The 21,960-nt window shown below is 41.0% G+C and overlaps 1 protein-coding gene across 1 annotated transcript in view; it reads left to right on the top strand.

The window, feature by feature from the left end:
• Positions 1 to 641: 641 nt before the first annotated feature.
• Positions 642 to 21,960, top strand: part of klhl29 (kelch like family member 29) — a 91,264-nt gene continuing 69,945 nt past the window's right edge. Inside the window, exons 1-2 of the mRNA XM_084314593.1 lie at positions 642 to 820; positions 18,341 to 18,521. Of these exons, the coding sequence (XP_084170719.1) occupies positions 685 to 820; positions 18,341 to 18,521 (317 nt within the window). The 5' untranslated portion in view covers positions 642 to 684. The remainder of the gene's footprint in view (positions 821 to 18,340; positions 18,522 to 21,960) is intronic.

Consider the following 21,960-nt stretch of genomic DNA (forward strand, 5'->3'; position numbering starts at 1 on the left):
GTCGTACAGAACTTGTACGTCGCTTTGGATAAAAGCGTCAGCTAAATGACTACATGTAAATGTACCACAGCAGTTGACCTCTCTCAAACCATGCCCTCTTTTCCTGATTCTCCAATCACAACTGTTGCTTCACTTCAGACAAACACCTATTGGTTAACAGGCTCCAACCCCAACATGCACTATATATAAATTATATATATGCATATACACAGCATAATTTACCTCTCAAACTCTACTTTTTTTTCTTGACCCTCCAATCACAACTGTTGCTTTTCTCTGTCAAAAAGAGAGACGCTTAGAATATTACACACACACTGGCTCATCTCTGAGGATCAATACTCTTCCTGAGATACTCCTGACAGCAGCCTTCATACAAATTATACACACCTTTTTGCTCTTGAAATATGAAAACGATCCTTTCTATTCTCTCTCTTTTGACCCCCTCTCTCTCTCTCTCTCTCTCTCTCTCTCTCTCTCTCTCTCTCTCTCTCTCTCTCTCTCTATCTCTATCTCTATCTCTATCTCTATCTCTATCTCTATCTCTATCTCTATCTCTATCTCTATCTCTATCTCTATCTCTATCTCTATCTCTCTCTATCTCTCTCTCTCTCTCTCTCTCTCTCTCTCTGTTCACTAGGTGTGGCGGAGGTGATCGTTCTGGTTGGTGGGCGTCAGGCCATAGGGATGAACCAGCGCTCGCTGACAGCAGTGACCTGCTTCAACCCCCAGAATGGAAAGTGGTACCCGCTGGCCAGCCTGCCCTTCTACGACCGCGAGTTCTTCAGCGTCGTTTCGGCCGGAGACAACATCTACCTGTCAGGTACATGACCTCTCCTTCCCCAGCAACAGTAAACTACCAGGTATTTCAAAGTAGGGCTCTACGCTCATGGATCATCTCAAGTCATCTGTTTTTACAATATCATTGTCAACTTTATACAGATTTATTACCCGTCTCCTCCAGAGTCAGACAAGAAGATGGATACCAATTTCCTCTCTGTGCGTTCAGTAGGAAGCTCATCAGGCTGCAAGCTAGCCTAGCTTAGCACACATTAATGGAAGCGGATAAGGATGAGCTAGCCTGCAGTAGCTGTTGGCCAAAAACACCTATCCCAGAGTTTTAAGCTAGGCTACTGGTCCGTATCCGCTTCCATTAATTTGTGCTAAGCTAGGCGCACCTTTCTAGTTTAAATGTGAGATTACCTTTCATTTGTAATTGTTTCTGATATTTTGGTAGTTTGCATAAGACAAAATGCTGATGGATCCTTTAATCCAGTAGGCTTACTGTATATGTACAATTGCGCACTGCAACATTATTGTAAAGAATTGTGTTTTAATGAATGTAAAAAAAAATTAAGCAGCACCATGTCAATTGTATTATAAGAAAATACTTATCATCCAGCCCCAGTAGTTCAGTTACAAGTTTATGTTTTGGAATAGTTGGGTGGTCGTTCAATTCATGTTTTTTTTTTTTTTTTTTTTTAAGCATTTTTACAGCTTTTCTTGGTCACGCAGGACCGACAGAGGAGAGGGCGAACGGGAGGAGAGGTGGGGAGGACATGCAACAAATAACGTCTGGTGCTGGGATCGAACCCGAGTCAGCCGCGTAGGTGCGCGAGGCACTATGGTATGCGCCACGAGGGCGCCCCTTCAATTCATATGTTAATAGTATTTTCAGTAGCTCATTACCTTTGGTCATGTAGTGAAGGTAGTGGATTACAAACGTTGTATCGTTGTTTGTTTCCATCATATTGTCCTCGATTTCACCGCAACAGCTGCTCCCCATCCTCTCCTTAAAACACGCCCTCAGGCATTTCCGAGCAGCCTTCCCTGGTCACTAAATGTCAGTTCAGTTGTTGCTCTGTGTACCCATATGACATTCTAGCCTGAGATTTTCTGCAATATTGTTTGGATGTAGTCCCAACAACAACTTTTACAAGGTAGTGTTGGCTCAGCAAAGTGCACTTTTTTCAGAGAAGTTCAGATGGAACTTTTCTTGGCTGGACAGGGCCAGTGCTACAGATTACTTTTGCATTTGCAAACCTGGCACGTTAGATTGGAGCATCATGTTCTTCAACTGGCCAATCATTAGACGTCTAACTGGCCAAACATTCTCAGAGTTTCAGGCTTGTCCACAGGTCTGGTGAATCTAGTGTTGTCCGAGGCGTCCGATTATAGCACCAAAACACTGCTGTTTTTAGAGAGAAAGCTACCAGCTCTTTGTGTGCAGAAGGACAAGTTAGCAGTCAGCGCTTTGAGTGGCAGGAGGTGGGGATGCTGGGCATTGGTGTGTGCCTCTGTGTGTGTACTGCAGCACCTAGTATATGTGTGTCGCCGTCGGAGGCATTCACCTTAACACATTGGTCGCCAAGAATGAGTTACGCCGTTTTTGCCCGCCATGCGTTGAACGCCAAGAACGACTTACGCCGTTTTTGGGATCAATATTTCATTTTTTTCGCCCATGGTATTCATAATTCATCCAGCCAACCTCCGGACTGCAGCGGGACCCTGTATGAGATTGCAACGCCTCAATACCGCCGCCTGGTGGATGGTCGGGCGAGTTACACTCTCGCCAAAACCGGAAGTGGCGCTGGTGCGTTGAGGAAATCCCTCCGGCAGTAACATCTTGTTACGTGGATCCAGACAAACACTATAGTGCATTTGGATCGCTTTCTAAACTTAATAATCGATATGATTTCAGCGTTTATTGCGCCATACAAACCGGAAATGGATCTAGGAGATCGGCGTCAAATAATTGGGATATTTTTCCTCCAGTCTCATCGGCAAACGGTAAGAGGACAGTAACGTTATTTTCAGCCCGATTGTTTATTAATTTCACTGCAAACCATCTGATCAATATATCAACCCATACTAAATAAAGCCGTTACTGACGATCAAGGAATTATAAACGCCCCCCCCCCCCCCCCCCCCCCACCTTTCCTTCACGCATGATGAAGCATAATGTATACCGATCATATACATTTGAATTTTTTAATATAGCGTGTATAGGAAAGAAACGCCAATCAATAATCTATCATATGCGTCAGGGCCTATAACTCTCGTTTTTGGAATTACAGCAGAAAAGCTTAAAACATACTTATATTCTAGACGGTATTAACACAACAATGTATGAATGAAAAAATATAACGTTCCCACATCCTGAACGATAGATAATCGATGTTGAATGGGCCATAGTAATGTCAATATAGCGATACAATTTAAAAAGTTATAGCCCTGCAAAGAAGGTAAACATCTCCATAGGCTTTGGTGGCAGACTGGGTATATTGATGGGTATAACCCATGGCGCCCAATGTGTTAAACGCGAAGCATTTCCAAATAGCTCACAGTTTTTAGTGTGAAAGCTCTCAGCTCTGTGTGTGCAGGAGGATAAAGTACAAGGTATGATCAAAACCGGTCGCGGAGGCTCTGCTCTAGCAATATATTTAACAAGCTAACCGTGACAAGACTCTTGCAAAACTATTTTCAAGACTGGGGAGGGGATGAGAGCTAAGGAGGAGGCAGAGCTGTGTGTGTGTGTGTGTGTGTGTGTGTGTGTGTGTGTGTGTGTGTGTGTGTGTGTGTGTGTGTGTGTGTGTGTGTGTGTGTGTGTGTGTGTGTGTGTGTGTGTGTGTGTGTGTGTGTGTGTGTGTGTGTGTGTGGTGTGTGTGTGTGTGTGTGTGTGTGTGTGTGGTGTGTGTGTGTGTGTGTGTGTGTGTGTGTGTGTGTGTGTGTGTGTGTGTGTGTGTGTGTGTGTGTGTGTGTGTGTGTGTGTGTGTGTGTGTGTGTGTGTGTGTGTGTGTGTGTGTGTCATGTAGTGAATAGTGAAGGTAGTGGATTACAAACTACATATTTGCCCTAAAAAACGTTGTATTCTTGTTTGTTTCCATCATATTGTAAACCATCAACCTGCAATCTTGACCCTATCCCTACAACCTTTTAAAAAAAAGTTTTAAAAAGTCTCCACACCATACATCCCTTGAGACTGGAATATTTCCTAACGCATTTAAAACCGCTGTTGTGAAACCACTACTAAAGAAACCAAATTTAGATTATAACGTTATGAGTAGTTTTCGGCCTATCTCTAACTTGCCTTTCTTGAGCAAGATACTGGAAACTTTTTAATCAACTCAATATTATTTTTTATGAAAACGGCATCTTGGAGAAATTCCAATCTGGTTTCAGATCTAACCACAGTACAGAGACGGCTTTAATTAAAGTCACCAACAATCTAAGAATTGGTGCTGCTACTGGCAAGATCTCAGTTCTCATTCTCCTCGACTTGAGCACTGCCTTTGACACAATTGACCATAGCATCCTATTGCATCGTTTGTCTGAAAATGCCCTGAACTGGTTTCGATCATATTTTATAGACAGAAAATGTTATGTTAGTCAAGGAGATTATGTGTCAGAACAATATGACATGGCCTTGTGGTATTGCACAGGGAAGTTGTCTTGGCCCTCTTCTTTTTTCACTATATATGTTACCTCTGGGTGACGTTATTAGAAAACACGTCGATTTTCCATAGTTATGCAGACGACACACAATTGTACATTTCTGTTGAGCCGAATGATCCAAATGTGTTATGCTCCCTAACTACCTGTACAGTATGTCTGTAATTAACCACTGGATGAATAATATTTATTTTTAATTAAATGAAGATAAAACAGAAATACTTCTGGTTGGCCCTAAAACAATAAGGGATGCATTTTCAATTGATGATGATGAATAGTTTTATTTTCGGTCTTTGTTTACAGATAAATCAAAAACACACATGTGTGGACTTTCAAAAGGAAAAGAAAAAAATCACAAATGTACATCAAAGTAAGCTCACACACAAAATCCAAAATCGATGACCAAAAAAAGGAATGGGCTGAAGCGCATGCTTATTTTTGCCTATCCTTTACAATTCTTAAAAACCAAATATACTTTAATATAAGAGACACATTTAAAATATGCTGCAAGATATACTTTTCTTTCTTTTTCTTTAAGAGAAAAAAGATTTTTTTTTTCTTTTTTTTTAATGTTTTACTCAACTGTACTCCTGGATTATTTTATCCTTCAGGGCCTTTTTAAATCTCTCCTGAGAGGTACACAACTTCAACCAGTCACTAAGACTATTCTACAATTTAACTCCCAAAATTTTAACACATCTAGCTTTTACATTAGTTCTTACCTTTTTATATGTTTTAAGAATACACAACCCTCTTAAATTATACTTTCCTTCTCTAAGCTGGTAGGTTCTTACTCTTAGCACGAAAAATGATCTCCAAGGTTTTTATGCAAACCATATCTACAAATTTTAATGTGCAGGACTTTATGAATAATGGATTTGTCAATTCAAGATAACTAGCTTTATTTATTATTCTAATAGCTCTTTTCTGTAGTTTAATTATAGGATCTATATTTGTTTTATAAACATTCCCCCAGACCTCAACACAATATGACATGTATGGCACCACAAGTGAAAAATACAATATATGCAAACATTTCTGGTTCAACAGCTCCCTTGTTTTGTACAGAATGCAAATTTTTGGCTAATTTACCTTTGATATATTGTATATCGCTGCTGGCGGGACAAAACCTTGTAACTCCAAAAACCCAACTTTTCAGCAGATGAAAAAAACCAACACAGATTTGAGGGCGAATAGAGTTACGAGGTTTAGACACATGATTGGTTTAATGCTTTCCCATTGTGTAGACTTTGTAAAACCACACACACATGGAGGATGATCTACTGAGTTGTTAAAAAAAAATGGAGTTACAAGGTTTTGTCCCGCCAGCAGCGATATGTGGCTTCCAACAGAGTTTGTGATCTATAATCACACCTAAGAATTTTGTTTCATATACTCTTTCAATTTCGGTTCCATTTAAATTCAGTTTAATTTCACAGTTGGTAGGAACACCATCAAATACCATAAATGTTGTTTTGTTTTCATTGGGATCCACTGGGATGAGTCTAATATCACTCTAGACGACCAGCATATGTAAACAGACTTGGGGCTGTTTGTAGAGCTAAATCTATACTTTATAGTATTGCTATCTGTCCATTCTCATTGTCAATTGAGACCATAAACCGTCCCTTCAAAATGGCTTAAAAAAAAAAGAAAATCATCAATACGTTCTCATTTTATAGCGCCGTGAATATAAGCGTTATAAGGGATTCCGGCTAGGATATTTCCTGGAAGGCTAGATAAAGGGCTAATAGCTACTAACGTTATATCCAATGGCATTTCCGTTATACAGAAGCTACAGTTTAAACTCAAGCATATGATCGGTACGATCCTCAAGCATGTATGCATGAAAGGGGGGGGGGGGGGGGGGGGCGGGGGACGTAGTTTCTTATTATTGATTACCAATAACCGTGTTCGTCTAAGTAGCCACATAGGCTGATCGGCTGGTTGAGTATCATAACAAGGCCCGATCGGGCTGTAATTTACGTGAAAAAGATCTTACCATGAGCCGGTTGGATCCGCCAGACCATTTCCCAGTTATCGATCGCCATCTGGAAGATCGATATGTCCATTGGCTGATGATAAATCCCCTTACTGCACACTGAAATCCGCGATCCAAAACGTATTCCGTGCAACAGACAATAGCTATCGCTTCAGGTGAGTAGAAAACTACATTAGAGATAAAAAATATCAAAAAGGACAACTTCGGCCACAGGTAGGCCTGCCGCTATAAGCAATAAATCGATTAATCGGCGCGATAATTAAAATGAATGCAATAATTTTGACGGGTGCGATTAATTGCTATTTGCGCTTTTGTTTTAACGAGGCGGAACCAGTACCCCTTGCAGGGTTTCCGTTAGAATTTTTTTTTGCAGGTCTGAGTGTCCGGTAGATTTCAATCTACCGGACAAATGGGATAAATTCCGGTCAGAGTTTATTGAGCTTAAAAACAATTGATAGGCCTATATAAAGAATGACATCATCAAGGCATTTATAATATTTTAACTTAAAACTAGGCAACTTTTGCGTATATACAGTCATTAATATATTCCAAATAAAATAAGTCCCTCGAGACTTCGTGCTGCTGCCGACTTGAGGTGTCGGTGGGCAGTCTGCCCGACATTAATAAACAGCAGTCTGTTATAATCACATTTTTATGAGCTAACGAATTCCGTTATATTGGACATTTGTATTAATTATATCAAGCGAAGAACTGAGAAATTTGGCAGAGAGAGACGGCAACATTATCGTGGGTTTGCGTGATGTATATTATCTCCACCTCCCAACGACTTGGTGCTGGTCATAATGTCCGGTGAAAATAATTCCCTCTAAGCACAATTTGATTATTTTAATTGTATTAAAATAGGCTAAAATTAAATAGCCTATGCGATGAACGAAACAATCATTACATTTGTTTCATCGTTGCTTCACCAAGCAGCCGGTCTAATAATGACATCGCTGTTGTCAGCGCGAGCTGGCTGCTGCTAGATTTGCGACAAGCATCCAGCTGCAGACCCGCAGAGCAGCAGTGTTTTTCAGGTCCGGTCTGGGGACCGCTCAACAGCGCCCCCCACCCAACAGCTGAATTGCCAATGGCTGAATTGGAGTACTGCACTATGCCGGCAAAACTGGCGGGTTCTGTGTGTCTGCAGCTGGATGCTTGTCGCAAATCTAGCAGCAGCCAGCTCACGCTGACAACAGCGATGTCATTATTAGACCGGCTGCTTGGTGAAGCAACGATGAAACAAATGTAATGATTGTTTCGTTCATCGCATAGGCTATTTAATTTTAGCCTATTTTAATACAATTCAAATAATCAAATTGTGCTTAGAGGGAATTATTTTCACCGGACATTATGACCGGAGAGATTAAATATGTCGGACTTCAACAGATTTTGCCGGTCAAATACCGGTAATTACCGGCTAACGGAAACGCTGACCCCTTGTCAGTCACTCTCTGTGTGGGGGGCCGCTGGCCTTACTACAGAGTACAGCACGGGAGCTCCGTGGGGCACTAGCAACGCCACATAGCTTAACTACATTTCTCAATAGTGTTGCTCCTTTTAACCAAGTAGCGTTGTTTGTAGTGTAGCTATTTTTAGACCCAAGTAGTTACTCGCTACTGCCCGGAGAAACTGGACTGCTAAATAAAGATGAAAGATCTAGCGTTGATGCTATCAACATTAGCTAAATAGCTAACAAACGAAATACAACGTATAGCATAGCTACAACACAGAATAACGTTAATACAATTTCATGCATCATTGTTTACAATGAACGGGTGGGGCTAGTCAAAGGACTGGACACGGGGACAAGTTAAACATGAATTCATTTATTATAACGGGTAGTTTCGAGTCGTGCCTTGATTGATTGATTGAAAAGTTTATTAACAGATTGTAGAATGGGTACAGTACAGTACAGCTCAATACATACAATTGTTAAGAGGATGCAGACCTGAGAAAGACTTTCGTCTTGTTTCCATCAGGGTCCCCCATTTTCAATTCATCATATGACACACACGACATACAGATAGACAGTACTGCTACATCTATACATTTATGACATACCAGATTTTCAAATACAGTACTGTTTGTGATACTAAAAAAATCCAGAAAAAGAGTGTATATACATTTGACATAGAAACTGTGCATTGGGGGAGGTTGGGTAGGTGAGGTGGGGCTGTACATTGGAGGTGGGGGGGGGGGGGGGGGTTGGGTAGGGGACACACACACTGTACATTGGAATACTGACATACATTTGACATAGAAACTGTACATTGGAGGAGGTTGGGTAGGTGGGGTGGGGTTGGGTGGGGCTGTACATTGGAATACTGACAAAGCCATGCTTGGTCTTTATTGTACAGTACAACTGGGTTAGGACATTTGTAGGGGCCAGTTTTGAATTGCAGTCTCCCGTAGGGGAGACTTTGACGCTTCCTCCTCATCTTTGATTGCCTGTAGTAGCTGCATCTAACGTTAGTAGCTAACGTTAAAACTAACCTAAAGTTAGTTATTCACCAACAATCTCAACATTTGTTTTATCATTAGCTCAAAAACACAGAACCGGACGAGACAAGTTGTCCGCTCAATACGTTCTGCTAGGATAATAACAACAATACTTACGCTCCGGACCGGTGGGTGGGTTTCAAAATAAAAGTCTAATACACTGGAAAAGACGTTTATTTTGTACAGCGTTTTCCTCCACGAGTACTCGAGTACATCATGTGATCAATCGATCTGGATTATTTTTGCCCATCCCTAGTTTATCCTGTGCTGAAGTCTCCATTCCAATATTTTGGTGTTTATTTGATTATTGTTTCACTGCCTTTTTATTTATTACGTTTCCACAGTTTTTTCCTCATACTTTATTAACATTTTGTACATGGTACCGCAAGGTACATTAATAATACATGTACATGTTAAAAGGATGACACAAAAAGCCAGACAGAGGGCTTGTTTCCAGTTTCAGTTTGTTTTATAATAAACAATCAAACTGAGCATTTTTTTTATTTAGGATATTTAAAATCTCTTCCAATGTTAAATAAAGGTTTATTGCACTTTGAAACGGTTTCCTTGCATTATAATGCTATTATTATATTAGCAAATTATAATTGAAAATACATTTGATACAAGGGAAATACATTTCTCAAAAAAAAATCTCTCAAAACCGCAATAATATCGCTTATCGCAATATTTTCTGGGACAATTAATCGCCCAGCAAAATGTATTATCGTGACAGGCCTAGCCACAGGGAACACTGCATTATCGCGATAGCGCCCCTAAGAGGATCTGGCCGGTATTGCACTTTGGTGAATTCAAAGAGTAGGGTACATCTGCAGTGCAGCTCAGCGACCTTGAATAGGTTATTAAAATGGAATAAAAGCCAAAACAACTTGCCACGGATATATCCGTCCTTCTGTCCACAACGGGTGGAATCGAAACACAGAGATATCCGTGCTTCGTCCCCAAGGTGTTAACAATTGTTTGTATTGAGCCGTATTGTATTGTACCCATTCTGCAATCTGTTAAATAACATTTTCATCCATTCATTCTACTAGCGTTAACGTTACTACGCTAATGTACGCTAGCCACAATGCTAACTACTATAATGGGAATCCCGATCATGTTAGCATGTAAGCTAACAACATCAGCAATCTCTTTGTGAGACTAAACTCTCCGCTCTTGGTGGTAAATTGTGTTGATGTTGGTTTTGTTTCATCAACAAATGAGGCAGAATACACAGTGAATGTATCCTTTTTTGTTTATTGCACTTTTATTGCACTTTGTTTCTTGCTGCAAATAAATGCTATGTTGCTACTGGTTCACGCGAGGTAATTTAAAGATGGCGTGCTTCTGTTTTGAGCAGGAAGTGTAGTGACGCGTTCAACCCTTCTGATTGGTTGAAAATGGCCTTCATGTTTGAACTACATCGCCACCTATTGCTTTGGCATTGTACTACATGTATATTACATCAGTTTAAACCACTGTGTGTACAGAGGTTTATTTTTTTGGAATAATTATAAAACCTCCATGTCAAAAATACCTGTGATCGTGTGGGGACTGGGCCTTAGGTCCATTGAACGAAGCAAGTCTTTTAATTGTCCCTAAAGTGCCCCACAGAAAAATTCTAGAATCAGCCTTCTTTTATTACGCACCGAAACTGTGGAACACTCTACCCAAAGAAATGAGAGAGATGGGCTCATTCTACCTTTTTAAACAGCATTTGAAAACACATATTTTTAACTTGGCTTTTAACTGTATATTTAGTGTATTCCTTTTGTTTTAATCATTTTATTTAACTCTTTTATTTGTTCTACTTATTTTATTGCTTGTGATATGCAATTTGTCTACTGAGTCATGCATTTTATTATTAATTTGTAAATTAAATGTTTTGTGTTGTCAAAGCACTCTGGGCTGCTTTCTATTGCATGAAGGGTGCTTTATAAATAAAGTTTATTATTGTCCTCGATTTCACCTCAACAGCTGCTCCCTGTCCTCTCCTTAAAACACGCCCTCAGGCATGTCCGAGCAGCCTTCCCTGGTCACTAAATCAGACGCACATTATGTCAGTTCAGTTGTTGCTCTGTGTACCCATATGACATTCTAGATATTTGTTTTCTTCAATATGGTTTGGATGTAGTCCAACAACTTTGGCTCAGCAAAGCTTTTTCAGAGAAGTTCAGATGGAACTTTTTGTTTTCATTGTGATATACCAATGAGCAGCTTTGTAAACTCCAGTTTCCTAGTGATATACCAATGAACACATTTGTCAACTACAGTTTTTTTGTGATATACTGTACCAATGAACAGCTTTGTAAACTACAGTTTCATTGTGATAGACCAATGAACAGCTTTGTAAACTACAGTTTCATTGTGATATACCAATGAACAGCTTTGTAAACTACAGTTTCATTGTGATATACCAATGAACAGCTTTGTAAACTACAGTTTCATTGTGAATGATATACCAATAAACAACTTTGTAAACTACAGTTTCATTGTGAATGATATATCAATGCACAGCTTTGTAAACTACAGTTTCATTGTGATATACCAATGAACAGCTTTGTAAACTACAGTTTCATTGTGATATACCAATGAACAGCTTTGTAAACTACAGTTTCATTGTGATATACCAATGAACAACTTTGTAAACTACAGTTTCATTGTGATATACCAATGAACAGCTTTGTAAACTACAGTTTCATTGTGAATGATATACCAATGAACAACTTTGTAAACTACAGTTTCATTGTGATATACCAATGAACAGCTTTGTAAACTACAGTTTCATTGTGAATGATATACCAATGAACAGCTTTGTAAACTACAGTTTCATTGTGATATACCAATGAACAACTTTGTAAACTACAGTTTCATTGTGATATACCATTGAACAGCTTTGTAAACTACAGTTTCATTGTGATATACAAATGAACAGCTTTGTAAACTACAGTTTCATTGTGAATGATATACCAATGAACAACTTTGTAAACTACAGTTTCATTGTGATATACCAATGAACAGTTTGTAAACTACAGTTTCATTGTGATATGAACAGCTTTGTAAACTACAGTTTCATTGTGAATGATATACCAATAAACAACTTTGTAAACTACAGTTTCATTGTGAATGATATACCAATGAACAGCTTTGTAAACTACAGTTTCATTGTGAATGATATACCAATGAACAGCTTTGTAAACTACAGTTTCATTGTGAATGATATACCAATGAACAGCTTTGTAAACTACAGTTTCATTGTGATATACCAATGAACAGCTTTGTCAACTACAGTTTTTTGTGATATACTGTACCAATGAACAGCTTTGTAAACTACAGTTTCATTGTGATAGACCAATGAACAGCTTTGTAAACTACAGTTTCATTGTGATAGACCAATGAACAGCTTTGTAAACTACAGTTTCATTGTGATATACCAATGAACAGCTTTGTAAACTACAGTTTCATTGTGATATATCAATGCACAACTTTGTAAACTACAGTTTCATTGTGAATGATATACCAATGAACAGCTTTGTAAACTACAGTTTCATTGTGATATACCAATGAACAACTTTGTAAACTACAGTTTCATTGTGATATACCAATGAACAGCTTTGTAAACTACAGTTTCATTGTGATATACCAATGAACAACTTTGTAAACTACAGTTTCATTGTGATAGACCAATGAACAGCTTTGTAAACTACAGTTTCATTGTGATAGACCAATGAACAGCTTTGTAAACTACAGTTTCATTGTGATATACCGTTTTAAACTGGGTGCTCCAACACTGCCCCTGGCATTGAATAGGAGGGATTGGCCACCACCCCTAAAATAATTTCAAGTGTCCTTGTTGCCGCTTAGTGGCTGTTCACCATCACCTTTCCCCCCACCAAGGGAACTGTGAGCAATATGAAGGAGTTGAAGGTGGGGGAAAGTTTGGCTTTCCATGTTCCACTCAGGGGTGATGTAGTGTGCACTGCAGTAACTAATTGTACTCGTAGGGCTGTCAACGAGGAGTCAAGGGGTTGAAGAACAGCACATTTTTGGAAAATGTCAGGAGCTGTGTCCTTGGTGAAATCCTTTCACATCCAACACCTTTTTAGACATTCTTCTCAGTCCAGTGGCAGCTTTTGTACATAACTCTACACATTATGCCATAGTTACCAGCGTCTGCACACAGAGCTTCTTAGCAAAAGGCCTCAGTTCTTTCCCTTTCTCCCTCCAACTGCATATTTTACCAATGCCGTTTTGTCATCGTTCATTTTGTTCCATTCCACGGTGGCACACTGTGTACTCTGTGCATTTATTTTTCTTCCGCGAGCTGCCCTTCTTCAATTCCTCTTCCAGAGGTGTGTGTGTACATCTCTCTCTACGCAGTTCATTTATGCAGGAATTCTGCACGCTGGTTCAGGCCTCAACATTGGCACGGTGGGGGAAAATACGCAACAGGATCGGTCCTGCTGCATGTACCAAAAAACCCTGCCGTCCCCTCCCTCCCTCTCCCTCTTTTCATATAAATGTAAATGTGTGTTTGGGAATTTGAGCTGGTATCGTGTGTGTGTGTGTGTGTGTGTGTTTGTGTGTGTCTGTGGGGAGTTCGGGGCAGCCATTGGGGAAATCAATGGCGTGCTGCTAGCTAGACAACCAACAGGCTCTGGTCTGTTGCCGTCCCCTCACACTTGCAACGGGGTCACTGGATAACCTGCCGGTGCTGCACGTTGGGAGCTACACAGCTTGCAGGGACACCTTGAACACGAGGCTCTCGTTCTGAAACAACAAGAGGCCTTTTGCATGGAATGTTTGCGTCGTTCTCCGTCTTCCAACATGGTCGCAAACCATTGTTTTTGTACACGGCAGTGGAAGAGACGACGGATGCTATGCGCCAAACATTGCTTGCTATGTGTTAATATACGAGAAATATATCAACAAAAACATAATTTGGTGTCTTCTTTTAGGGCTGGGCGATATAACGATAACGATAATTATCGCGATATATTTTAATAATCGATATTAAAAAAATATATACTTTTTTTTGTGACCTGCAACAGGGCAGTTTTAAAACCAGAGACAGTGGACAGACTTGTCTTTCTTGCAACTTAAAGTAATGGCTTTGCTTGTCCAAATGACCAGGCACGTGCACACATAGAGCCCAAGGGGTGCTTGAGCACCTGCCCTTTTGAGCCTCGTAAAAAAGTGCCATTTAAAATTAAAAAAAAATAAAAAAAAATTAACGCTGCACATATAGACTATATAGACTGCCCTTCCAACTGAAACATTTCAGGATACAATCAAAATATTAGGTAAAGAGAGAGAGAGATGCCCCGTATTCCATTGCCGTTTGCACGGCCTCCTCAGCGTGCCTCTCCGCGGACCTATATATTTTATGCATAGCGTGGGTGGTGATGATGATGATGATAGAAACTGCTGAGGTGCATACAGTTGAATGCTGGTATTACACTCACTGAGGGACACGAAGAAGTCAAGTCCGATGGGATTTGGGAATCTCAAATACAAATCGGGATTGGAATCAAAAATGCATTTATATTAAACAATACAGAATATACAGCACTTCTTGGGGTCTGTAGGGTAAGCACTTATTCCCTCCCCCCTGAACATTTATGGAGATGTATGGGCCTTTTAAGTCAGTGATAAAAGTGTCTTTCAAGGATAAGTGAGCTCTTGCACTGATTATTATAGTTCAATATTCAATATTTGATCACCAAAAAGCATAAAAAGGGGGCCCCCCGCCCAAAAAATTGGGCTTGCGCACCGCGTGCGTTTGGTTAAAACATACACAGGTATAATGCCCTTTTCAGCCGTTGAGCACCTGCCCCTCTAAAGTCCTGTGCACGTCCCTGCAAAAACTGACCAAATTGAGATATATTTTTCTCTTGTCCATTTATTTAGTTTGCTTTCTAATTTAAAATACACTTTGAAACCGTCTGTACACAGTAGGCTATGTGTGCTAGCAGAGCTAGTCTCCAGTCACGAGTCACGGTGCACATGTGCGGTGGTTTGTCCACCAAAAAAGCGCCAAAAGATAGAAAATATACTAGAAGGGCGGCTGAGTGGCACAGTGGGCAAGGCGCTCACCACTAACGCAGGAGATGCTGGTATCGAGCCCAGCTCTCGGCGTTGCTACCGGCTTGGCCGGTCGTCATACTAACACAATTGGCAGTGTTAGAGGGTGGGAAAGCCGGTGGGTGGGGATTGGTCGTTGACAGCGACTCCTACAGGTTGTAGTAGTAGTAGTAGTAGTTTATTTCTTTTCAGTCATCATCACACACAGTGTAACTGAGGGGTACAATTCCCTGACTGTATTGAATAAGTATGGTATCATTAAACCACTACTGAGTTATGTACATTACTACTGGCCATACAGTACACAGGTATATGTGATGAACACCCCCACAATAACACAGCTTCACAAGAAATACTGTTTATAATAATATTTATTAGAAGAGCACCAAGATTATCTTACATTATTGATCAAGATTGAGAGTTGCGCTTGTAAGGCGAAGAATGTGCACGAATAGGTCAAGAGCGTAAGTCCATGAGCATATTACGCAGGGGATAATTAATACCACCCGTAGCATAAGAATTATATATGGTACACTAGTAGGTCAGCTGGAGATACTAAGGGGGTTCCCTCCGGTTGTAAGCCAGCAGGGGGGAGGAATGCTCGAATGCAAAAGTCTGGATCAACGGGGAATCAATAAGCTCCAGCTACGGGAGGCGGTACATTACTCCCTTGATCGGCAGACGAAAGCAGCAGCTATAATCCAAGTATGCGTGCAGCATGGATGAAGGCCAGCCAGCCTCCTCCTAGAGACGGGCTCGAGTGATGCTCCTCACGGGTAAATCCCACACAGCAGCGGGGTAGACGGTTCTCTGCTCCAGCAGCCACAGTACCAAAATCAATATAATCCAGCCGGAAAAGGCTCTGCATTCACCGGTGTAGATTCTCCTGTGCACGGTACTTCACATTAACTAGGTCGAACTTGACGTTATTTCACTAAGCTCTGACACTTTTACTATCCTATTCGCACGCGGTTATAAGTGCTCTATTTAGACGCAAAGTTGCTCACTTCACTTGGTCGTTGACTCGTGATGAAGGCTTTTACGTTTGAGGGTAACTAAGACTAAGTGCTTCTGTATCCACCTGCGACGTATTTATACGTAAGATGAATAATCTAGTGCCAACCTCATTTCTGTCTCGTATTCCTGCGCAAAACTGGGCATGAGACAAGCCTTGGCGGTGGCTTTGAACTCGGCATTGGGGGTATGGCCGTGGCGCCTAGGGGATCGCTTCCAATAGGAGAACGAATATTATGGTCTGTCCTGTACCAGGTAAAGGGATATTCCGTGTATATGTACAAAGAATATACAAGGGATATCAGACGATATACAAATATTATACAATATATCTCAAGTAACAAATATATATATTCGGTTTAATCTGACCCTTTGTAACACACAGTATAATATACATCATCATTTATCAATATTTGATTATTTACAGTGACTGAAAAAGGTACAGACTGAAGCATAGTGCTTATATGTGCCTGTCCTATATTCTTACCAAAAAAATACAAATTGTTTTACTCAAACAGTATTCTAAATAAAGGAGGGGACACGTGATGCAAGGCTTGGTCCTCACTGCAGCCGACCAGTGGGAGGCATAGTCTAGCAACGTTCGAGACAGGGGAGGGGAGAATTGAATGGAGAATTGGCGAGGCGAAATTGGGATGGGAGAAAAATAGAAAAAAAAGTGGATCCAAAAAATAAAGAAAAGAAACTAGCAGAGCCAGAACTGTTCAACTCCCCTGGAGCCACAGCCAGCAGAGAAGCCGGTTTACTTTAGCTTTCAAACCAGCTGCAGCCTGATAACTGGAGTGTGAGGGGATGTAACACTAAAGATGGCGGCAACAACAAAGAATTGCTGCAAAATAAACATACATCTGTTTATAACAATATCGATAATATCGAATATCGAGTGATATGATATTGTTATCTATCGTTATCGCGATATCATTTTTGGCCATGATCGCCCCGGCCCTACTTCTTATTAGTGGATCTTGTAAACGGGCCAGTCACAGTAGAATGTAATGTCATGCTTTTCCAGTGTTTTACTTACTCTACCACTGCACAGAAATGAGAGCATTTTCCGTTGGAAGTGGTTTGGTTACAGGCAACCATACTGGAAGAAAGATAACTACACACACATTACGTGCAAGGCCTTTAATTTGGTTGGTTGACCGTTTTATACAGCTGCATCAAAGCAGCTTCCAGTCAGCTAACATTATCCGACAGCGGTTGAATAACCTCATCATTTGTGGTACTATCAGAGGATCTCCGTCTGCACCGTTTCAGTTCACTTTACAGTTAAAGGAAGACTCCATCAAACAAATAAAGTGGATTTATAAGGCCCATAATCACACATGAACTATTCTCATTTTAGTTTGAGAGTTATTTAGTTAAAGAGTTGGTTTGAGTGATGTCATTATGATTTCACATATTCCAGGAAGTATTTTTCTGTATTTCTCAGTCGGTATTCAGCCTGGTAGGGCGGTCAGGTGGCGTAGCGGAAACTGCGCTTGTCACCAATGCAAGAGGCTACGGTCTCGACTCCCGGAGTCAGCATTGCTTGAGGCTTGGGCTGATCGCTATACTAACCCGTTTGGCTGAGTTAGGGGGAGGGCAAGTCATGGGTGGGAATCTGGCGTTGTGGACAGCGACGCCTACAGGTCAGGTCTGGGCGCTTGCTCAGCGGAGGCAGGACTTGATGAAAGGCAGCATGGCCTCCCACACGTTACACCTCACCAATGAGAGTCCTCGCTGCCAGGTGAAAAAAGTCACTGGCTGTCGCTGCGCGTGTCGGAGGAAGCGTGCGGATGACTTCAGGGTTCCCTTGTACCGACCAGTAGGAGAACATGCGCACAACAACCAGGTAGGGGAGGGGGGGAATTGGCACAACGACTAAATCGGGACTGGGAGAAAACGGAGAAAAATCTGAGAAAGAGAGGATTAAAAAAATATATATAAGTATTCAGCCTGGTAATAAAAAATATCTAATTGCTATTATTTCAACTGGCATTGCAATTGAAAAACATGTGAAAATTATCCCGGTGTGATTCTTGAGGCTGATATGTACCAAACAAAGATGTTTTCCTAAGTCTGTGGAATATGATTTGTAGTTCGGGGAGTCTCTACAATTCTTAATTTAGAAATGGTATATTGATACACATTTTGCCTTTGACAAATATTGCAACTCCTGCAATTTGGATATTGCACTAAAGCACTAGGCTAAAAGAAAAAAGCTATATCAAGGCCATGAACCTCAGCCTAGGCTAATAACGGCTCCTCCCCTCTTGCATGTGGCAGGTGGTACGGAGTCGGGTCTGACGGTGGCTGACGTGTGGTGCTACATGTCCCTGCTGGACAACTGGAACCTGGTGTCTCGGATGACCGTGACCCGCTGTCGGCACAACAGCCTGGTGTACGACGGCAAACTGTACACCATCGGAGGACTGGGCGTGTCCGGGAATCTGGACCACGTGGAGAGGTGAGACACACTTACTTAACCGCTTTGACGAGGCACTGGAGCCAGAAAAGACACCTAATAATAAGAGTTTAACTTAATTGATGAGTGTTTTACATCCACACAGACTTCTGGATGCCACCCCGTATGCTGGTTAAAGTGTAATAATGGAGTAATGGGTTTACTAGGCGTCTTGCTGTGCCGGTCGTAAACAGACTGTTTTCAAAATGACCATGGAAACATAATTTACACAGCCAGCATATACTAATACTCAGTCAGTACATACAAAATGGAATTCTTGAGTATCTGAGTTACACGGTGTGATTAATCTGCATACATTTACATGTTGGCCAATATTCCACTACTATTTGATACTGAAGTATTGGCCCCTTCGTAAACATCATGTCTATTTTCACAATAACCCATAATATCATCCCGATTATGATAAACCTGAATAATATACCCAGGTTTTACCAGTATTAACCAGACTATCTCATGGCATCTATGGGTATTGTTGAGTTGTTGTTTTTTCTTGTATCGCTGTCTCTGAAAGCCAGGTTTCCATGGTAATATTCCAAATATTATGTTCATTCAAGGACAGTGAAATATTCATATAAACAGCTTATCCTGACTAAGACCTAGATGGGGATAATATTATGAGCTGTTATGGAATACTGTGTGCAATGCATGCAAATGAAACAACTCTAACTCGTTGTCGTTAGGGGGAAAAGCTTCGTTGACGACCATATTTAGTCATCATTTTTGTTGACTAAATTAACACTGCTTAGTACAAAGATTGTTTTTTTTTTAAATCGATGCATTTTTTTTATTCAAACAATGTCATACAGCTAATTGACCCATCTCAAACCATGCCCTCTTTTCTTGATCCTCCAATCACAAACGTTTCTTTCCTCAAAGCATCAGTTGTGATTGGAGGATCAAGAAAAGTTTGCTCTCCTCCTCGCTGGGGAACAGGGAATATGCTGAGGAGTGAGTTTTTAGGCGAATGGAGCCGATCGGCGCCTTCACACGGGAAGGCAGAGATTAACCGGAGCAATCAAAAGAACATTACTGAGCCCGGGCCGCTGCCGCTCATTACCTACCCTCCGAATGGTTCTCCGAAGCCGTCCGCGATGCCACAACAGTCTTCCACAATGAAACAGACTCATTTGATATGTCCCCCGTAATGCTTCCATGCAGTATCATTATGATGCCTGCTAAGTGTAGCATTTGCCCCATAGACGAAATCCATTTGATTCTCCCTGCTCCTGGATGGCTTAATTGGAGAGCTACCAGTGTGTCAAGTAGATGCTTGCGCTGCCCCAAAGCAAGCGGCAAAATGGTCTGCTCTTAAGTGTGTTTGTGTGTGTGGTTGTTTGTGCTTCTGTGTGTGTGAATCGCACATGCATCTGTGTGTTTGTCCTTGTGCTTTGCAATCATTGAGCCAATCAGAGGCCCTCAGCTACTTGCCTCAATTAGCATACATACAACTTCAATATGTATACTATATATAATACTATACGTCACCTCCATTAGCTGCTTTATAGTGCTTCAGTCAGGAGGACAGGCTGACCGGGGAAGAATAGTCTACACACTGCGCACAGAATACGCTCAACTCCGAATATCCATGAAATAACACATCTATTTATTCGCTGTGAGAATAAAGAAAACCTTTTAATACCTGGAGTTTTGAGTGTTTTCTCCCTCTCCCTGAGGTCAACGGGGGATGCATTTGGGTGCGTACACACACACACACACACACGCACACGCACACACACACACACGCCTCTCAGCCACATTAGCACATGCACAACCGATCAGTATATCGGCATAATATCTAACATAATATCAACTTGCAATATAGAATTGCACACCTATAAACTACTGGCTTACTATTATTATTATTATTATCATCACTATTATTATTAACACTTTAATCGCCATGGGTTAAATTCATAATTTACCATCCCTCGCCAGCTCTATTTGTCTATGGAGAAGTTCCCCTTCTTTGCAGGGCTATAACTTTTTAAATTCTATTGCTAAACTGCCATTATTATGGCCCATTCAATGTCCTATATGTATTGTTCAGGGTGTAGCAACGTTAAACTTTTTCATTCACATATTCATACTAAAATATGGTCTAAAGTATAAGTATGTTTTTATCGTTTTCTGCAGCTTTCTTCAGAACGTGATTTATAGCCCCAAATGCATTATATTGATGATCAAATACAGTTTGGTAGGAATCTGTGCGAGATAAAAACGTTCAACTGCACGTACTTCTAGAAGTTTCTACGCATCATCTGATGATGACCGGATGGGCGGGGGATCGTTTATAATTCCGTGGGCAGCGTTAGATGATTCATCCAGAGTGGGTCATATGTTCATCAGATCAGTTAGTATAGAAAAAGTTTGAAAATAACGCTGAATCTTACCGTAGCTTCCTCGCGCCGCTGGCAGATGAGCGTGGAACATATTTTTTTCTATTATGGGATGTAGAAATGCCCGATCCATTTCCAGGTTGTATAATAGTATATACGTCCAAATAATGTTGTTTATTGAGTTAGGGCGAGCGATCTATTATCCAGTGTTTCAAGATGGAGTCGCGGGAGCTATAGCGAGTGGCCGGACCACATATGGATAAGCACTACCGGTTCAAAGGTTAATATCCGGTTGGCGATCTGCCGATCGGCCACCAGATGGCGCTCTTGAACCGCTAGAGAGTTGAGAGGAGATCACACTTGTGTCTCAGGGCTCCGGAAAGGAAATATGATTTCGATGACAGATTTTTGAAATATTGACATCAAAGACGAGTTACGGCATAACGATCATAATGTTAATGTTATTATTATTATTATTAGTAGTAATATCGCTACTAGATAACAGTGAAACAAATAACGGACACCTTACAGGGTCAGTGCTATTCTTAGATGAGTACATTGCAATTCCATACGGCTGATGACGGACATGAGGGACTACGCATATAGTAGAGGATTTATAGAGGCTTGTACTATAAAAGTGTCAAGAAGATGTCATCTGTAGGGTTACCAATATGGAAATACTGCTGCTGATCTCTGGAAAACATATTTTACAACGGCTAAATGTCAAGTGTTATGTCTTGAAAGGATGTTAAGATCCTTGAAAGCTACTCTGTATTTTATACAACTTGCTACAAAACCTTTTACCGGGTGTATTTCCAAACAAAATTCACTCTCATCTCGCTAGACAAATTAGTCCCATTAAGCGCTAATCCTCTATTCCGTCACAGGCAGCAGCCAGATGTGGCTTGGGTTTGGCCAGGTTCTGAAAAGCATCTGGCCCGGTTCAGTCCCAGCTTCTGAGAGACGGTGGAGACACCTGCTGTGAGCCAGCCAGTAGTCCACACAGCACAGCTAAACCGGGGCCAGAGGAGATGAGGTGTTTCTCTGCACAGTGTTGAGGTGCAATATTAATGAGCGCTATAGAA

This window comes from Notolepis coatsorum, assembly GCF_963971535.1.
Source record: "Notolepis coatsorum genome assembly, chromosome: 5".
Classification (NCBI taxonomy): domain Eukaryota; kingdom Metazoa; phylum Chordata; class Actinopteri; order Aulopiformes; family Paralepididae; genus Notolepis; species Notolepis coatsorum.